The 20,943-nt window shown below is 32.1% G+C and overlaps 1 protein-coding gene across 1 annotated transcript in view; it reads right to left on the bottom strand.

Moving 5' to 3' along the window:
- Positions 1-2: 2 nt before the first annotated feature.
- Positions 3-20,943, bottom strand: part of LOC129805619 (inactive hydroxysteroid dehydrogenase-like protein 1) — a 34,744-nt gene continuing 13,803 nt past the window's right edge. The window contains exons 2-5 of the mRNA XM_055853663.1: positions 20,430-20,663; positions 13,654-13,874; positions 6,665-6,892; positions 3-234 (exon numbers count right to left, since the gene is read on the bottom strand). Coding sequence (XP_055709638.1) covers positions 94-234; positions 6,665-6,892; positions 13,654-13,874; positions 20,430-20,663 — 824 coding nt within the window. The 3' untranslated portion in view covers positions 3-93. The remainder of the gene's footprint in view (positions 235-6,664; positions 6,893-13,653; positions 13,875-20,429; positions 20,664-20,943) is intronic.

The following is a 20,943-nucleotide window of genomic DNA, read 5'->3' as shown; positions in this document are numbered from 1 at the left end:
CCTTGGTGTTTTTCTTTTTCTTTTATTTCATAAAGCAACATTTTATAAATAGGCTTCACCAGTGAAAGAAGTCCTTCTGCATTTTTTTTGCAATTACTGCGTTGTTATCATGGTTTCGATGTTGTCGTTCTTATCTTGCTTCAATTGAGCATAGTAATCGGCAGAAAGACCAGAATTCATCCTTGTAGCTATCCTAAGTCTCAACCATTCTGGCACCATCTTCATAAAAGCATACTGAAAGAGAAAATATGTTCTTAAGCTCAGTTTATGCAACATATGCCACATATCAATCATCAAGTTCATTCTCAACCAAAAATCCAACAACAATTTATTACAATAACTTATGCCATTCAATGGCTCAATAAACCATAACAGTCTCCATATAATAAATTTACACAGAAATTTCTTGCTGAAATATGAAGCTTTCAGTACCTCATTTGCCTAATTTGGAGCATACTTGTCTCGATGATTTTTTGACGCTGAATGAAAAATGTGTGTTGAAATTCCTTTTGCTTAAATAAACACACTTTTCTACATTAAATATTTGAATATATGATCATTTTTTATTCTCTTTGTCTTGAGTGGATACTGAATGAGATTTTCAAGAGTCTTATTATACCCCCATGAATTCTTTCTATATCTCTCTATATAATTCCGCCGTTAAGTTTTCCTAAATTATTCAATGAATTGAGGAAACATCTGGTTTTACTAACAATTATAATTCTCAATAAATAATTCCACTTTACGTTTCAAGATCGTTTTTTTCTAATGCGAAGAATATTAAAAAAAAAAGCCTCATAAGTATAGTATTTTTAGCAATATCGTGCTTTGCATCGACCGTTGCCATATCTGCATTATTTTTTGATTTTTATGTTCAAATTAAAAATTTGTAAATATGTTTATTTGAAATCTGAAAATCAAAAGAGGTGGCAAAGCACCTCAACTTTGTGATATGATCGAGTTTAAACTCGTAATTCAAATGCCCTGCCCCAAAACAGCTTTTGTACCAATTTATTGTCGAAAGAACAACCATTGACAATTTAAGAACTTGTGTCAGGACTTATTGGTCACAGAAAAAAAAATATTTTGTAAAAATTTTCGTAAATGTTTGTGAATTCCTATGGGGGAAGCAAATGCTCGTTACAAAATTCTCGTGAATCATATAACCCACAAACAAGTTCGTAAAAGTTTGTACTTTTTTCACAAACATTGTTCGTAACATGATCATTTGACGAACAGTTTTTGTACTTTTACAAACATTTGTCTGTAAATGTTCGTAAAATTGTCATTTGTTCGTAAATGTTCGCAAAATGTTCGACAGGAAAACAAACATTTACTAACAAATGACAAAATTTCACGAACATTTTCTGTGTGTTTACGAACATTTACGAAAAAAATGTTTGTAAAAGTACAAAAAATGCTCGTCAAGTGATCATATTACGAACAATGTTTGTGAAAAAAGTACAAAAATTTACGAACTTGTTTGTGGGTTATACGATTTACGAGCATTTCGTAACTCCCCCATAGGAATTCACAAACATTTACGAACATTTTTACAAAATAATTTTTTTCTGTGCCTATTTTGTAACTTTTGAGATATAAAATTTGAACATCTATCCTTATAGGAAAAGAGATTAATAAAAAAAAAACGTCATATCACTTACATTTTTTTAGATTATATTATATAAATTTCAATATTTTAACGAAATAGCCAATAAATGTTCCCTGCTGAAGAGATATTCCTTCGATCTTACCTACAGTCGAGTTCCTCAAATTTGAACTCCTCAAATTTGAACGACGGTTGAGTTCAAAACTTAAAATTTGAGGTTATGTGAAGAAAGTTTTGCTTGGAGTCTGAATTACAACTATTTTTCTCTGTTGTTTCCTCATTATTATCGCATTATATTAATTTCCGCAACAAATTCTATATATTTCACAAGGAATTACATTGATATATTCACTAAAGTTATTTATCTTAATTTAGGTAAAGTGCATTTCACATGAATTCCGTTACGTTTTTGAAAATATCGTTCAAATTTGAGGAGTGAGAAATGTCATCTACACCCCCCAAATGTTCAAATTTGAGGAACTCTACTGTAATTATCAAATTCTTTATAATCCAAGTTCATAGGGATAAGCATTGTATTCACGATTCATGAGTATTTTGAGTATTTTACAAAGATTTTTTCTAGTGTACAATTATTTTATGAAAATTTACCACTTCAAAAATACTATAAAATGGAGAAGCAAAATCGAATCCATTTCCGTAGGGGAATTCTGCAACTCTATCTACGTCGTACAACAAATTAATGTCTGAATCTCAGGAGAGTTTTTCGACAAAGTGATTCTTTACGTTTCAAAAGTTCACTCTGGTTGAGTCTTATGCCGAAAATAGACACAGGCTGATCCTCGAGAATACTCAGTTCGAAAAACTTGGCGGTAAAAGATCAGCCCAAACCATCATACACTGAGGATTTAGAATCAAGGATTAGCGTTTTTTGCGTAAATTTCGATTAAATGTGCCCACTTTGATTGCTGAAATACTTCTTAAGTGAAATATCGATGCATTTTTCATACAGACAGGAATACTTTGACCTTTCTATTATTCCTATATTAACTCTTTCCGAACCGCAGCATATGCTACAAGCCAGTTTCACAATTTTTTAATCAAAAATATCCATGCTCAGGAATTAATTGAGGTGCTACAAAAAATATCTTACTTTTGGACATCCTTATAGTTTGTAATCATCCACAAGAATCGGATTTTTATCAGTTCTGAATAATTAAAAAACATTGTTTTTCATAGAATATTCATATGCTTCTTTGGGTACTAGAGTCCCAAAAGAGACGAAAGAGTTAATGCATTTTAAGATTTTGCGACATTGCGTACCACTACTCTCCATGTTTTTTCATTTAATTGACATTTCGAGAAGTATCCAAAAACACCCAAAGTGAAGCATTTTATTTTCAACACTGGCGCTGATGTTGCCTAATCCTCGTAATTCCAGTAGATCTCACGAATTTAGAAGATCAGCCCAGATCAGCCTGATCCTTCAAATTTTGGGCTGATCCCTGAGTGTATTGACACTAATCCTCATTTTTCGGGATGATCTCCAAGCCGATCCCTGTGTCTATTTTGGGCTTTACACTGACTGTACCATGGAAAAACTCGTTGGAAGTTCGAATATTCAAATCGAAAAATTGCACAAAAGTGAATATAAGTTCATGTAAAAGATGTTTATTTGAATAAAATTGAAATTCAAACATTCTGCTATTCTAAAAATCCACAAAACCATATACAAATTTCACTTTTTTTTGCATCAAACGTTTACGCACTGTTGCTGACACTGTTAACTATTGAAGTATATGAATACCGAAAATTCAAAATGGAACAACAGCCAGAACTAACCCAGCAACGATAGACTTCCCTGTTCGATATTCCGCGACGGTGGCGGCCTCCCAAATGTTCAGAAAGTCAGAAAGTGGTGGCCATCAAAGAGAACTATTGCTTCAACCGCATTCGCTTCTTCCCAGCCTGTAAGGATTTACCGGATTTACATTGGACCGAGCCCTGTTCCGAACGCGCTTGCTGAACTGTGTTCAAACAGGAAACTTTCGTTGCTGAGAAAGCGGCAAATATGTGAACTTGAATTTTAGACTTCAGTAGGGAAGTCCTGTAATTTTTGTACCGCTTGTAGAATTGTCATACGTGAGTTCGAATCCTGACAATAATGCCAATCGAGTTTTTTCTCATATCACATAAGTTCGAAAAAAAATTTTTTAATAAAATCTCTAAGCAAATATAGTTGATTTGTTTAAATAAAATTAATTGTCATTTAAATTTCCAGAAATCTCAAATTTGTACTCTTCAGTAAAGTTGTAGAGTCTGTAGAGTGGTAAATTTCCTATTCTTTGTAAATCAATCAAGTCTTCTAAAATCTCGTGAAAAGCAAAATATATATTTTGACAAACCTTGCCCCCGTCTCTCCTAATCCTAAGGAGGGAAATATTAAGGGATGGGAGGAAATAAAGGTTGTGTTACTAGTTCTTAGGTCGACTTACGGAGGGGACATCGAAGGTCCGCGGTCTCTATCTGCAAACGTTTGGCTTTTATATAAGTCTGACGATGACGGCTAGACGAATTAGACTAATTAGACGGATCAGATAGACGGACAAAAAACAGCGTGACGCCTTTTATTAGAAAATTGTCTAGAACGCGAAGATATGATAAGAAAAGTGATCTCCGGGGGGTGGAAGTTAGAAATTGCAAGTACAGTAGACTCTCTCAAATTCGGGCATATGGGACCGAAATGTCAGCCGAATTAGATAGAAATTCTGATGACAAACTTTTTGAAATGCAACGATTTTTTATTCATGTGCATATAGATATTGAGTTTACACAGTTTAAATTTGAGCATATTTGATTCATTTGATAATCATAATCAAACTTGAATAATGACAACAAACTTTTTTCAAATGTAACCGCTGCCCGAATTAAAAAGTAGCCCGATCTTAAAAGAGTCGAATTAGCGAGAGTCTACTGTAGTCAAAAAATGGAGAGATTATTTATTCTGCTCTTTCGTCAGAATCCTAAGCAGTGAAAAGTAAAAAGTCACGAAGTGAGTTTTTTAGAAAAACAAAAGCAATGAATCATTTTTCTTCCAAACATCTAATCTAAGGTGTTAATACTAGAAATTAATGAAATTTTTTGTGATGATTCAGATATTTACTGACGAAATTTTTTTTTTGTATAAATATTACATTTACATTGCGTTTTAGATTACAAGTCGGAAAAGATTAGAAAAATCTCAAGTTCGAATTTATTTAGCAGGTGGGTGAACTTTACAAGACAGCATTTTAAACTTAAAGTAAATTGTCTAAGTCAGCTTTATAATATTCAGGTGGTAAGATTCAACCGTTTCAACATCTTCTGATCTAAAAACTAAAGACAGTCAATTCTTAACGAAATATGTATTAAAGGTAATATTTTCTGCTCTCTTTTGATAGATATTAAACAGTAAAATTCCAACATTTGATTTTAGTAGAAAATACAACCAATTTTGTTGCTGTAGTAATTATATTACCTATAGAAATATAATATTGTGGTATTTAAATATTGTATTGAATGATTCTCAATTAAATATATTATAAAAAATTAATTTACATATATTTTTTGTTATGTTTGAGGTAATCCAATTCTTCCTAACCTTGATCATATTTTGTTTTCAAAAATTATTGAATTGAAACTGATATAATTGAGAAAGTTAAAACTTGATACAATTAAAGCTGGATAAAAAATTTAATAGAGATTTGTAAAATATCCGGGCAATTTCCAAACAAAATCCAATTAAATTTTTTTCTCTCGCCTCTAAAACGCAGCAGTAAAATTTACCACAACCACTTCCTGTCAGCTTTTCTCAAACAGTTTATGACTCCAAATATATAACAAATCTTACATATTAACCCTCAATGGGACTTTTGGCAAACTTGCTGTATTTTAAAAGAAACAATTATTTGAAATTTATGGTTACATTTCCTAAAAGGAACGATACACTGAGAGAAATCCGAAAAAAGTTTAAATAACATTGAAAAATGTTGATATATTTTTACACCTAAAAAGTGTTAAAGTTATGAAGAAAAAAAGTTATTCGCACCCCCGTTTTTTCTCAGTGTAGAGACTTAATTTAGGTAACTTAAAATTTGCTTTTTCTCTCCTAGTGAAACAAATTAAATTGGTGTAGCAGATTAGGTAGTATTTTGGCAAAAATGGTCCTTAAAAAATGAATGTAATTATATCAGTTAGCGGAATATTGCTAAGGGAAAAATATGGGGTTATGCTTTAATAAATATTGTTTCTTCTATTTTATTTATTTTTTTATTAATTTCTTTTACTAAAATGTTTTTTTATCGTTATGTAGCTAAGTTTTTTTTTAATTTTAATTTATTATTATTAATTTATTATTATTAGGGTAAGTGTGCCAAATTTCGGCATAGTTGCATGCAAGCGTCAAAGTCCCAAGTTTGAAATATTATATTTTTAACACAAATTGAATTTTTTTATTACTTCTTCTTAAGGAGTGTTGCTTGGAATCTTGTAGACAGTTCATTTTCTTTATTTTCTCTAAAATCATTCTTAATACATTTTAAAATGATTTAAAATGTAGGCATTGCTTTGGAGGCCTATTTCGGCCACGCTCATTTTCATAGTTCCTTGCCCTTCCGGAATTCGTCCAATGTCTTTTTCACTCGTTTGTCGAAGTGACATTTTTTTTTGCATTGTATAATCCCTAGAGTATGTAAAAACTAAAAATTCATGGAAATTCGGGGAACAAAAAAAGTGGCCAGAATTGCAAACTGGCCGACATTTAGTACACTTACCCTAATTAATTTATTTTATAAAATCAAGATTTTAAATATTTTTAGACAGAAATATATTTAGAGTCAGCTTTTCAGTTCATCTCCTAAATTTCTGAGGAATATTCTAAAATTTCAGCATTATCCACGTTTAATTAATCATTTACTCTCTTTGAACAGTTTAGTCTTACCATTTGTTATAGGAAATAAGTATCAATAAGCAAAAAAATATATAAAAGGATTATTTTTTTTGGAATGCCATCGAGGGTTGAAATCTTAAAAGTAAAAGTTTTTAGCATTCAATATTTACCTGAACAGCGTGAGACCAATATCCAGTCGTCTGATCTGTTTTTCCCAAAGTAAAGACCATGCTGCGTGTGTACATTTCAACATCAGGAATCATAATGTTGCTGGACATAAGTCGTTCTGAGTATTGATTCATTTTTGTGACCACAAACATTGGTGATACGAGTTGTACAGTTATACCGTAAGGCGCCAATTCATTGCGGATGGCCAAAGTGAAGTTCCTAACATATGCCTAAAATTGAACAAGACAAAGGTGAAAATATTAAAATGGGATGACCACACACAGAGCAACTAATTGATGAAAAGTTCAATTATGCTGAAATGTCATGAAATGATCAAAAGAATTGTTGATTTTTGGCACTTTTCTGCCACTCGGCGCTCTTTCACGCGCAATTTTTCAGTTGGAACCATTTTATTTTTAAATACCATAATATATTCTTGTACAATTTTTTTTTATTCAAACAGAACGTTCTCGAGTGAGTTGTTTACTTTAAATTTAGATAGCGCCTGAGATAAATTTATACTTTCTTTTTTCACAAATGCGCGTGCTGAAAAAGCAACTTCCATTTCGTTCACCCTTTTACTCGTCCGCAAGTCATTTGGATTCCTTCAAATAACGACCCCATATGACTCTGTTGTTTTCAATTCTGACCAATTTCAATTTATCTCTCAGAAAAGTATTTTTGGAATAACCTCTTGAGAATTGGTGATTCATTTTAGAAGAATAAATTTTCCAAACGAGTACGAGTGAACTTAAGAAAATAACTTTCTTTGAATTTTTCCTCCATTCTCTTCTATATTAATTACCAGTCGGTTTCGTGATAAATCCAGATCATAGAGTCAAGTATACAATTGTAATAACATTGAAAAAAATTCTGCTGATAGTTTATTTTTAAAAGTATTCTTGAGAAACAAATAAATCTATTTTTTTCTCGATTTCCACAAGGAAATCCTACTCATTATATTCATTATTGCAATTGAGGAATAAATTTGAAGTGATTATTCCTGCTTTTTCTTGTATAAAATAGTAAGTAATTGAGATATAATGTCTTTAAAGTAGATATATCTAACAGTGAAAAATAGAAAATCTTTCTCTAAACTCTAAACCTTTCATCTTATTTATTAATAAAACTCTTTGAAGAATTGGGTCAACGATCACCCAAATTAACATTTTTTGACAAAAATATCTTCAAGTGCAAATATTCACATTTCTTTGGGAGACTAGTGGACTCTTCAGGTGAAAGTGTCTGTAAGCTTTAAGAATTCAAATTCATTATAATCATCTACTCACAGAATTTTATAATCACAATGCTTATTTTTTCTTAAATTCCTCCCTGTTTCTTTTATTATTTTGTTGGTTTTCTTACTGAGAAAATTTATTTTCTTTCTTCATTCATACCAAATAATTGGTATTTATATCTAACAGAGAGCGAATACTTTTGTATTTCGTCGAACAACTATGAAAGCTTGATAATGGATTAAGAAAAGAAAATAAAAACATGTTAACAAAAACAAAAAACAAATATCTAATATAGAGCAAGAAAAACATTCATAAAGAGAAATTATTCTATTTAAAAATAGAATAATGAGTCAACAAATTTCTTAATCTTTATGATAAAATTGAAATGTTGTAATAAATATACAAAAAGTATTGACACACAGTAATATTTCAATATTTTCAATTTTATATACGTTAAGTAAATATATTTCTCTTATTAAAAAAAAACTAATTTTTCTTTGGAGGTCAGAATAACTTCTTATAGTCAAAAGATTTTTTTGTGTCGCCGATAATCCACTATATTTTAATAAGTTAACAGATTAAAACTGCACTAAAATGAGATTGTAAAAAATCTCAACTAACTCGACATTGTGTTGGTTCCCATCTCGACTGTTTTTCCCAGTCCTCGTCGTGTTCTAAACTCACCAAAGAGTCGTGACAGCAACCAATACCAGGAAAAGTCGATTATGTAGAAGCACATGATAACAGTAAAGTGCTAAAAAATGTTCAGGACAAAGATTGACCCTTTATGTTTTTTATTGAAATAGCACTATAAAGTGTTCCTTCCCGAAAGCAACTTTTGTAAATAGAAGTAAAACCATTTTTTTTAACACAAATTTGTTTAAAGAATTTGAGGATGACAATAAGACGATTCCAATATTTAGAATAAAAAGCAAAGAAAGCTAAGATGGAAAATAAGAAGAAAATACTTTAAATAACTGATTGACTAAGTATGAAATAATTTATTAAAAATTTCTTATTTTCTCTTAGAAATATTTTTAAACTAGTATTTAAAATTAATTAACATGCTCCAATAATGCAAATTATGCGAGAAAAAACGCGTCCCAAACATCCCCTTTTGTTTCTAATACTGCCCCAAAGCGGGGAGGTTTGGGACAAAGCGTCAAATTAAATATTTTATCATCTTCAAGAAAATTCAGTTGTTTTCCAAGTTCTATCAAGTACTCTTTATAAATTCAATAGGGGAAAGTCGTCTGCCTTTAAATGCAGCAGCCTTCAAATGTTGCGATTTTTTCGTTGTTCTCAAAAGCATAAATTATATTCTATTAACTATTAGGTAGCTATCCATCATCCTCACAAATCATCAAAAAATGGAGAGCCTAGCTCCTATTTCCTAGATGCTAGATCAAAAAAAAATGAAAATGAGCTCTAAACTGTAATTTTGATGTTCCACAAATCATGTGATTTTTCATAGTAAAAATCGTTTTACAAATAAAGCTTCCATTGTGACACATAGAAGGTTAATCAGGCTTAATATTTCTGTTAATACATTTTGGTTCAGATGACACAATTTTTGTGGGTGGCAAAAATTTGCAAAAATCACCCTGCAGCAGCCTTTAAATGCTAATGTCGTGTGCCTTTAAATCCTATCTTTCCATACATCAAAACATGTGAAATCGAACTCCTACTTTTCTCTGACGAACGTCATACAAATACTTATAACCTGCTATCTTGCTCCGGCCGGGATGTTTCAAGTTGACAATTTTCAACTTCAATGGCTTTTTCTTCCAAATTTTCATGTGCAAAACAGTGCTTCAGAAAAATGTTAAGAAAAGTTATTGTTTAATGTCTTTTGACTGCAGTGATGATTTTAGTGAGTGCGTTAGGCTTCAATCTAATCATTTATAGCCCATTTAGTTTTATTGATTCAATATTCTCAGTGAAAAAAAAAACATTTAGGGGAATGTTGGCATGGTTCGCACAGAGTGAACCTTCAAACAACGCAAATTTTCTCTTTGTTTACAAAGAGCTAGTCCATCATTTCTTAGCCATAAGATAGATAATTATTAAGCTCACGAGACGAGATGATAAATGGTAAGTCAGCTCTTTGCAAACTAGAAGAAAATTCGTATCGTTTGAAGGTTCACTCTGTGCGGACCATGCCTACATTCCCCTAAAGGCAGCTGCCTCGCGTTTGAAGGCAGACTATGCCAGCTGCCTTCATACAAATCGACATGACTTTTTTAATTTCCTCAGAAGGAAAAACTGAGGACTTGCGAGTGCTAAATGAGGTAATCATATACGCCGAATGAACAAGAGAATTTTTTGGTGTAGTAGAAAATAAAATCCATTTTGTGGATTCTTCTGAAAAAAAATGTTAAATTTGGAACTCCATTTTTCGTTTGAAGGCAGACGACTTTCCCCTACCAATAAATAATATTCCATAGACCGTATAAAATTGTAATACACTATCGCTGTTTTTTGGAATTAATGTTTCAACGGTTTCAACCGTTTCAACTTAACTCTCTAACGGTGTTTTCTTTAATATGCGAGAAAAAGTTCTAAAACAATGTTTTCTAGGATAATTATGATCCAATAAAGTCGAAAAAACCATCCATTCTTCATTATCTCTTTTGGTTTAGGCGCTAGGTGAGAAAATATAAAATTTTTTTGAAACTCTTTTTGCTGTTAAAATTCACATTTTTAGTTTTTTCAAATTTTTTAAATATAATATCATAGACATATCATTCAGTTAAAAATAAATTTATTTTAGTCAGATAACTTTAAATCGGTATTTTTATGGAAATTGAAAATGAGTTATTTTGCACTAATATTTTTTGTTGCTTTTTCTCTGATCTGTCACACAAAACTGGGAATAGCAACAAAACGAAGAGTCAAAATGAGTTTAAACTTTCAAGAGGTATTTATAAGACTATTACCGAGGACACTCTAGCACTTTTAAATAAATAAAACCTTTATTGTCGCTGTAAATGTGATTTTTGTGAAGACCGCCTGGATGCGGTCTTACCCGTTAGAGGGTTAACTATCACCTAATGCCAAAGACGCCTAGACAGACTTATGTGCTAGAAACACTTACGATCAAAGTCTGGAGATGACTAAGCTCCGATCATAGCCAAGTCAGTTCCTGAAATACTACAAACGAGGCTTACCATTCACTAGTGTCCACAAAACATAGTTTTTGTAGGGTTTTATGCAGATATGACTGAGTCTATGGATTTTAGTCGTAAGTGTGTCTATCTAGGGCATTAAAAGCTTAAGCCGAGAGACGACTTAGTAGGGAACTGATGGGAATGTTTGTCAAATCATTATTTTGTTTAAAGTTGCATTAAACCGTCTGTCGGCTTAAACCGTAGATCTGTCCAACACATAAGTCGCCAAATTGTGGTTTAAGCATTAATTTTAGGATAATCCATTGATCTACAGACTTCCAAATAATTATGATTTCTAGACTAAAAAAAAAGTAATATGGGAAAGTGGTCAGCCTTTTCAATTTTCGTCTTATTTCCCAAAGCTAAAATTCCAATTTCAATTAGCCTTGCGATTGAATCAAAGGTTTAAAAAGGATGTAGGGGAAATGCTCATAATTTTGTCCAGTTTCTTATTTTGGACACTTTGAGGATAAAATTGGACACTAAAAATAAATTGATTAAAATGATGGATTTTTATTCCAATATTTGATGAATAATGAATTCTATCTAAATATTTGTTCTTTTTGGAAGATTTTAACACTAAATACGTTAAAATTTGAATATGATTTGAGTTGAAATTGCTTTGTTGAAAATTCAGTGTGAGCAATTGCTTACGAGAAATATGACAGAACTTCGTGGCTTACTTCAGTCTTATTTAGTTTTGGTGAAGTACTAACAAAGTTTGTTCGCTGTTTTTGAGTGATATTATTGAATATTCATTGAATATTGTGTTGATTCACGTTACTGATGATTTGTACATTTGACCTGAAGTGATATTTGTCTTGTGAATTATATTTTTCGTGTGAAAAATGGGAAATTTTTTAAGACATTCACCAGTGAGGTGATGATTCTTATTTTGGACAGGTGTTTTTCTCACGAAATTTCGGAAAGTTTTAGCTTTTGTGATGACTAGGTTGGACAAATGCCTGGAGAAACAAAGGAGCATCATCTCTACGAAAGAGATGTAGCGAGAAATGCCTTGAAAGGCTCCCGGAAAGGTCAGGGAATGAGCGAATCCGCACGTACTTGGAGTATCAAAGTCAACTCACTTTAATGAATGATATGGAAAGTTTCCGGGCTTCTGTGACATTCTACGTTTCCCTTACATGAACAGGAAGGACTTGGTAAGATTGGTTCATCAAATGAAGAACAATGGGCATCCTATTGAGGCGGATTAGCTGTCCAAATTTACAGCCAAGTTGGACAAATTAATAAACAAGTTGTCCAAAATAAGAGCCAAAGTCACCTCTACATATCAATTCATTTTTAAACGTATTAAAACTAATTTTAATAAAAATAAGACGATAAATAGCTTGCTAAGTTTCTAAACAACCCTTCTGAAAAGAGAGTAACAAGAAATGTCAATTAGTATAGAAAATATCGCACTTCAAACTTGGAACTTCGATGCTTATAAGCAGACTGTCCAAAATTATGAGCACTTCCCCTACTAAATTCCTTTTAGAACTAATAGATAATATGGTTCTCATTCTTTGAATTTTCATCAATTACTTGTTTTTTTTTCTTGACCATTACAAATTTTTTTTCTACTATGCATTCCAATATCACGATTCATTGTTATGACGTGACTGAAACGTAAAATTGGACGTAATAGTATTACAAAGCATATAACAATTTTTTTCGCAATATTGTGTGACCAGCAAAGAAACGCTATGTGTGTGGCATAATAATTGACTCTATTGAAATCTGAAGGTGAAGTGCTGAGTTAAAAGTTCGTGTTCTCGGTCATCTCGATAAACTGGGTCTGGCCCTATAATTATCTTTTTAATAATATTATTAATAATAATAAGAAAACACAATTACTGTCAATTTTGAAAATTTTCAAACTCTGAAAATTCACTTTTAGCGTGTGAATAAAGAAGTAATGTGCGAGTGAAACCAAACAAAAACATGTTTATTTTAAGAGGATATTGTTAGTTATTTTTATTAGACATTCACCTGATTAACGACCGTTAAATTATACAATTATTATTAGTTAGGGTATTTGTGTAGAAATTTATCGTCCCTTCTTGGCATTTCTTTGCGACAGTAAATTCAACAATGCCATTATGAATTTCGAAATCTCACAGGATGTGAATTTTTAGAATATTGGACCACGGAATAATTTTGTAGTGAGAAATTGATCTTTCATAGTAATTGTGACACATTGGATTTTTCACTAGCTGGGAATTGTGACAATTTGTGACGAAATAAAATGTTATTTTTATCAAAAATTTCCATATAGACATGCGAAAATCTTTGTGTATGGAAATTAAACTGGTTTTCTTTAGTGAATATTGATCGTCTATTTTCTTTGGATGCTGTCCAAGAAAATTTAAATAATAAATACTGTAAAAAACCCATATTTCTAATTTGCAGCCTCATCTATTTTTCCCAGAGATTCTCTTTCTGTTTTTCATCCATTCACTCTTTGGTGCTCCTGATAGCAATCACAAGTGATGGAAAAATATGGGAAAATTTTTGGATATGGTCCTCGAGTTCTTTCTCATGTGAATAAAAGAATTTGCAAGATTTCATTGTGATTACCTTTGTGGCCCCATAGACGGCCATATATGGCATTGGTTGAAGTTCACTTCCTGACGAGATGTTAACAATGGCACCCTTCCTCCTGTCCACCATTCCTCGCAGCAAGAGACGCGTCATCATCGTCACAGCTCCACAATTGATATTCACCATGTCCCAGAGAAGATCCTCCGGGACATGACCAATGGCATCAGGACCGTCGTACATGCGACCCACATTATTCACTGAAAAGCAAATGAGAAAATCAGTAAATTTTCAATTTTCCTCACCACAGATTCCTCCTCATTATTCTTTCTCCCAAGTCTTTTGCCTTGTCTTGCCCATCCGTTTGGGAAATTGGGGGTGGAGAGGCAATTAGCGCCTTCGTGAAATGAATGTCATTGCTCCCAATGGGGCACTTTTTGTCACATGTACCCGCCAGAAGTGTAAAATAATACACGAAGGAATCTACTGCCTCTATCTCTTTAATTTTTCTCAAAGAGACAAATAAACACACAAGTTCGACTATATTGCTCCATTTGAGATTTAATGGACCATGTAATTTCGCACCAATTTCAGAAGAACCGAAACGTATTCCCGATGAGTGGTTGGCTATTAATGGACTTTTTTTTTCTCCTTTTGAACCATATTATACATAAACCTGAGTCAAATGTTAAATTTTGCAACAAAGTCTATTTTATGTGGAAATTTTGGCTAAATTATTGCTTTTCTCAGAATACTCCACTAATTTTAAATTCATCTCAATAAATAAGAACATTTGAATTTTGCAAAATACCTCTAAAAAACTAACTTAGTGGAATGCCTTGAAATCACAGTAAAAAAATAACACTATTATAGTGTGTAATCTTTCACACTACTATTATAGTGTTAAATTTGGAAAAAATGTTTAGTTTAAAATTGTTTAATTTAAAGGAAAGTTGAATTTGGAGTTGTTGAATTTTTATGTGTAAACTTAAAAATTGTTGAATTTTCATTTCATTTCGTTTATTTTAGTTTTTCTTTTTTTACCTTTTTGGACATTTGTAATGTTTTTTCCTGTACTTGGGATCCTCCCTAATGCGAGATAATTACATCTGATGCTTGGATCTTCACGATATACTTTATTATGCATATAAATATTTGATGTTCTATATGACTTTTACCCAATGAAAAGCATCTCGACTGAAGTATATGTCTTAAATGGAAATTCAACAATTTTTACACAACTTTTGTTTAAAAATTCAACAACTTTGGTTGAAATACACAAGGCTTCACACTATAATAGTGTGAAATGTTATGATCAAACTATAATAGTGTTAATTTTTGATCATGTGACAAAAAATACCATAAAGTTGTGTATTTTTTCACACTATAATAATGTGACAAACTATAATCATACTATAATAGTGGTAATTTTTAGAATATTTCAACAGTTTTAAATTACAAAACATTTATTGAAAATTTTTTATGACTATAATAGTGAGAAATTTTACACAGATCGCAATTAAATAATTAATTTATCTGATTTCACACTATTAGTGTTAAAATTTTACACATTTTCAAATTAAACAACGTTGTTGAAAATTTTTCAACTATAATAAATCTCTAAAGTCTAAAACATTAAATTTCGTCAATAGAAAGTATTAACAAACGTAACGATTGTCCTTAGTTAGTAGAAAATATTACTTTTATCAGTAAATAAAAAAATTGACCAGCCACTATTATCAAAAAATACTTTTCTCCGACCCTTTTAATATAAATTACTGGTTTAAAGGGGTGGCAAAGCATCCCACGCTTTGCGAAATTCCTGAAAATTACTTTCGCGTCATTTACCGTTTACCGGGTTTTAAACGATTTGAATCGATTCATAAATCACTCAAAGCATTGCCCAAAATACCTTAGGGATAGTATGATTGAATTTCGGATAAAAAATTGTTATCAGTCATGAAGCGGTTTACAAGTGATTAGATCCGGTTTAGACTTGTCAGAAACTCCATTATTATGGCTCCGGCACACCTTTTAGATCAGGAAAATTTAATGAAGTCAAAATTCAAATCCCTTTCTTTCTCACATACTTTGCATATGTCTATCTCAGTCTCTCGCACTCTTCTTCTTCTTTTAAACATCACACCAAATTTAATTTAGCTCAATCGAATTTGGTATGCGAAAGAATGAGATAGTCATCGAAAGAAAGGGATGCGAATTCGACTTCATGAAATTTTCCTGATTTAAAAGGTATGCCGGAGCCATTAGGAATAATTCAACCACTGGTAAAAATAAAACGATGAAATTGATCCAAATTTGATCCTTTTGCAAAGGATGTATCAAATTTCAAACTCTGAATGCACATTTAGCATAATAGAACATGGTAATTTAATCCATCCTTTACAAAAGAGGATCAAATTTAGATCAATTATATCCTTTCATTTTTACCAGTGACGGTATTGTCGTATAATGACGAAATGTCCGCCTGGGTAATCTCTAAAACATATTCAAAAACCCAGTTATATGAAAAAAAAACCGCACCATGCGCTATCAAGCAATCCCCGGTTATGAACCGGTTCATTACCGATTCAAAACCGATTGGAACCGGTTCAGTTTCCCCGACCAAGACCTTTCCAACTACCCCAAACATGACCCCATTTGCTGGATAAATGCGCTCTCTAGTGTATTTTTAACATTTGACCTTGAAAAACCGTTATTAGGAATGATTCAACGGTATTTTCGTATATAAACGAAATGTTCGCCTAGATAATCCCTAAAACAGAGGCGTGCAAGAACCGTTGAAACCGAATAATCGTCAAACGAAACATGTACGTCAATGGTCAAAACGCTACTATAGCAAACTTATTTTGACGTTAATTAGGTTTTAACGGTTTTTGCACACCTCTGCTCTAAAACATATCCAAAAAAAAAACGCACGTCGCATTTTCGAGAAATCCCAAAAACATGGTTTTAGCGGGGAAGGTGGGGTGGGGGAAATGAGGGGCTTATTAATGGTCCAGGGTCGACTTATAGTGGGGGTCCCCCAAATGTCCCAAGTCTATCTCTACCCGTTTGGACTCTAAACGTGATAACAACCGGACGGACAAACGCACAGTTGGAGAGACGGGCAGATAAATAGACGCACAGACAAATAGACAGACAAACAGCCTGTCATATTTTCTTAAAAATCGTCTAAAACGCAAAGGTTTGTTGAGAAACATATTCCTCGGGGAGAGGAAATTGATTTTTTTTTGGGTTGAAAAATCCAGGTGGAATTTGAGCAGTGAAAACAGCAAAATAAATTTCGACAGATATTTTTTTGTTCTTTACTTTAAACTTTAAAATATTTTTGATTCGATCAGTAAATAAATATGCAATTGGGAAAAGAAATAATTTAAGTTTTGAGACATAGAATGGGATTCTTGTGAAATGAAAAATTATAGTTTTTGAACTATTTTGGAATTAGGTGATTTTTAATCAGTTTAAGATTAATTGCTTGCAAATCAATCTTTTTGAAAATAGTCATAAATGTCATCAAAAAAAATGAGAACATTTAGTACTAGTTGGTTAAAATAACAAAATAAATATTACTATTAGTTAATGATTAAAAGCAAACATTTTAAATACTATCAATGACTAAACCAATCTATTAGCATATAAAGTATTATCACATGCTAAAAACAGCATGGAAAAAGCAAATTTGTAGAGTGCTCTTACAATTTGAAATTGAGAAAGAAAAATCATGAAGTCATTATACAAATGTATAAAATGACCAGCGATAAACCCAAATAAGCTTATGGTACCTGAGATTCTTTACAGGTGACCTCGAAATGCGTGCAACTGGGGGAGCTTGCAACACTTAATGCGTTTCCCCCAAAATTTTTGACCCCTTCCAGCTCGGATTAGAGGGGCGGGGGATGGGGGGGGGGCTAAAATTCTTTTAAACGAAAGCTCGGCCCAGCTAAAATATACTAAAATTTGAGCCCGATCGATACTATAAGTCATATGAGTTATTGAGAAAACAAAATTTGATGTTATTCCAAAATAGTGTAAGGGGGGTGTGGGAGGTGGATCTGACATCATCAAGTGCCTGGCAAGTTGGCCTTTTTATATGGAGCTATTTGAAGCCAATTCCTAAATTGATCTTGGACTCAGCTCACAGTGCTCCAAGGAAAAAATTTATTTAAACAAAAATTTAGTATATTTATCCCTCCATATGGAAAGGTATCTTATAATACGGAAAAGCTTCTCACTTTTTAAATATTTAGCATAACGATCACGAGTACAGAAAAATTCCCATACGCATTTGTATGTGAAAGTAAGAAATTGGCTTCAACTTTGAAGGCCACTCGTCGGGGACTACGACATCACCTACTTCTAGTCGCTCGTCGACATTTTACCTTTGCCGAAATCCGTTTGTCGATATTTCTTTCCGTTCTCTTGCCAGAAGTGCTTATACGACCTTATATGACTGCTTATGCTTATACGTCCACGAAAATCAATTTTTAGCACATATGATATTCATGATCTATGAGTGTCAAAACGTGTAAATCCAAAACTTGGGCCCGATCTAACGAGGTCTGACTTTACCTAGGATCACAAAAGCTGAAATTGTAAAGAATCTCAGCTAAAAATCACCATTTTGAATTTTCGAAAGTCAAAGTTTAACTGATCTCGAAAACAGTAATGAATCGGTTAAATATCCGTGAGTGACTTATCTTTCTCCTGTTTACATTTTTTTGTTTATTCGTATTCTTGTAACTCATGCCAGAACACGGGCATGAGTTAAAAATTTCTAAAATTTGGGCCCAATCTAAAGAGGTCTGGGATGATACGATAACTTCTTCTCGATAGTATCGACTGACGATTCTGAAAATTTAATCTGACAGATGCACTTTTTGCAGCTATTCATCAACACTCACATTCTTTTAAGAATAGTACAATAAATGGTCTAATAATGTTTAAAAATTCATCATTCACTTAATGTACGAGATACAACTTTATCGACACTATCGATTCGATAGTATCGAAAAGTTATCATTTCATCCCTGATTTCACCTAAGGACCACAAAAGCTGAAATTGTAAAGAATCTCAGCTAAAAGAAGATGATAAAACATGTTACTTTTGCGAATGGATCAATTTCTTGCTTTATGTGTAGCCTCAAACATAATTTAGAAATATTTTTAAAAGAGAAGATTTGTCAAAATAGTAAAAGGGCAGCCTTTTAATTTATAATAAGAACTTATTGGTCATTTTACAAATCCTATTTTTAAATAAATTAATATTCTTCTTTATATTTGCTTATCGAAAAAAATTACATTTGAACAGATCTCTAAACCATTTTAAAAGACAACGCAAAAAAAAACGTGGGAGTTGTACTACAATTCAATCTTTCAAATTACAGGTTCGTAACAGTTTTTAAAAAATAGTTTAAATTTAGCAGAGATGAAGACCTTTAAATTAAAGCCAATCTTGTCCCAAACAGTTAATTACGCTCTCTAGAGCTGGTTTACCTCTAATTAAAAAATAAATAAAAGTGTTAATTAGGAGTGATTCAACCGGTATAATCTTAGGAGGACAAAATTGTTCTAGGCACCTTTTAACACCCAACAGCAAGTGTGAAAAATCTCACGACGCATTATCGACAGAAAATAATTTTTAACAACGAAATAATGTTTTCGGAAGAGATCGAAAAAAAATTAATCCTCTAACGGTGTTTTCTTTAATATGCGAAGAAAAAGTTCTAAAACAATGTTTTCTAGGATAATTATGATCCAATAAAGTCGAAAAAACCATCCATTCTTCATTATCTTTTTTAGTTTAGGCGAAGGTGAGAAAATATTAAAAAAAATTGAAACTCTTTTTGCTTCTAAAATTCACATTTTTAGTTTTTTTCAAATTTTTTAAATAAAATATACAAAGTAGAATGACATATCTTTCAGTAAAAAATAAATTTATTTTAGTCAGATAACTTTAAATCGGTATTTTTATGGAAATTGGAAATGAGTTTTTTTGCACAAATATTTTTTGTTGCTTTTTCTCTGACCTGTCACACAAAACTGTGAATAGCAACAAAACAAAGAGTCAAAATGAGTTCAAATGTTTATAAGACTATTACCGAGGACACTATAGTACTTTTAAATAAATAAAACCTTTATTGTCGCTGTAAATGTGAATTTTTGTGAAGACCGCCTGGAGGCGGTCTTACCCGTTAGAGGGTTAATGTCATGTTGGCGATGAAAAGATCGAATTTTAGGGAGTTCCCTGAATATCTAAAGTTTCTATTTTCGACTGTTTGGTCTCTAACTTCAGATAATCGTAGTATCGTGACGAAGAGATAGATGGATGGATAGATACACAAACGGCAGAAGATCTTCTTTTAGAAAATCTCTTGAAATTCGAAAAGATATTCACAGGGGGTTAAATAAAAAATATCGAGATATTTAAAAATTAAAAAAACTATAAGGACTTTTTTCCAATACGAACAATAATAATATTTCAAGGCTGCTTACGTTCTTTTTGTTTTTAAAAGATTACACGAGCTTTCAGATATATTTTCAAATAGAATATTAAAACAAAGATTTACACAAAGAAGATGCTTTTCTACATTATCGAACAAATTGGAGAATAACTTTCGGGTGATTCTAATATTAGTTTTGATGGAATATTTAGAAATTCCTCATGAACAGAGATTTACAAGTCAGTTTATCTGAAAACTCATAAATATCTCCACTTTTGCACAACTTTGCGCGTGTCTTTGAGATGAAAGATACGAGAGGCACAGAAGATGAATAAAAGATAATTAATAACTTACCCAGAATTCCCACTGGAATTCCTCTAAGTTCCTCCTCGATTCGGGGATAGATATCACGACCTTGACTGAAATCTGCTGCAATCCATTTGGTCTTCACATGAAACTCTTGCTCTATTTCATTGGCCACCTCCACTAATTTTTTCTTTGTCCTCGAAATTAGTACAACGTTTATGCCTCGGCTGGCCAATTCGCGGGCATATTGTTTCCCAATTCCATCCGTTGAACCCGTGATCACTGCAAGAGAGAAATACATGTAGAAAAAAACGCACTTGTACTTCATTGTGAAGCTTGCTAAACTGTGACTAAAATGCCTTACATGTGCGAGAAGCACGTTGTGAAAGAAATGATTTATTATTAAATTTAACCATTCAACAGTAGTGGTCAGTGTTGTGTGAAGAGGATATGCAATTTTACTATATTCACTGACCTTAACCGTCATACAAAAAAAAAAACAACATGAAGAAAAAATGCCAAATCTTTCACTTCAATTCACATAAGGTACATTAACCGAGTC

The sequence above is a fragment of the Phlebotomus papatasi genome, chromosome 3 (genome assembly GCF_024763615.1).
Source record: "Phlebotomus papatasi isolate M1 chromosome 3, Ppap_2.1, whole genome shotgun sequence".
Classification (NCBI taxonomy): Eukaryota; Metazoa; Arthropoda; class Insecta; order Diptera; family Psychodidae; genus Phlebotomus; species Phlebotomus papatasi.
The sequence above is the reverse complement of the archived record's forward strand: the minus strand, read 5'-3'. Positions and strand labels throughout refer to the sequence as shown.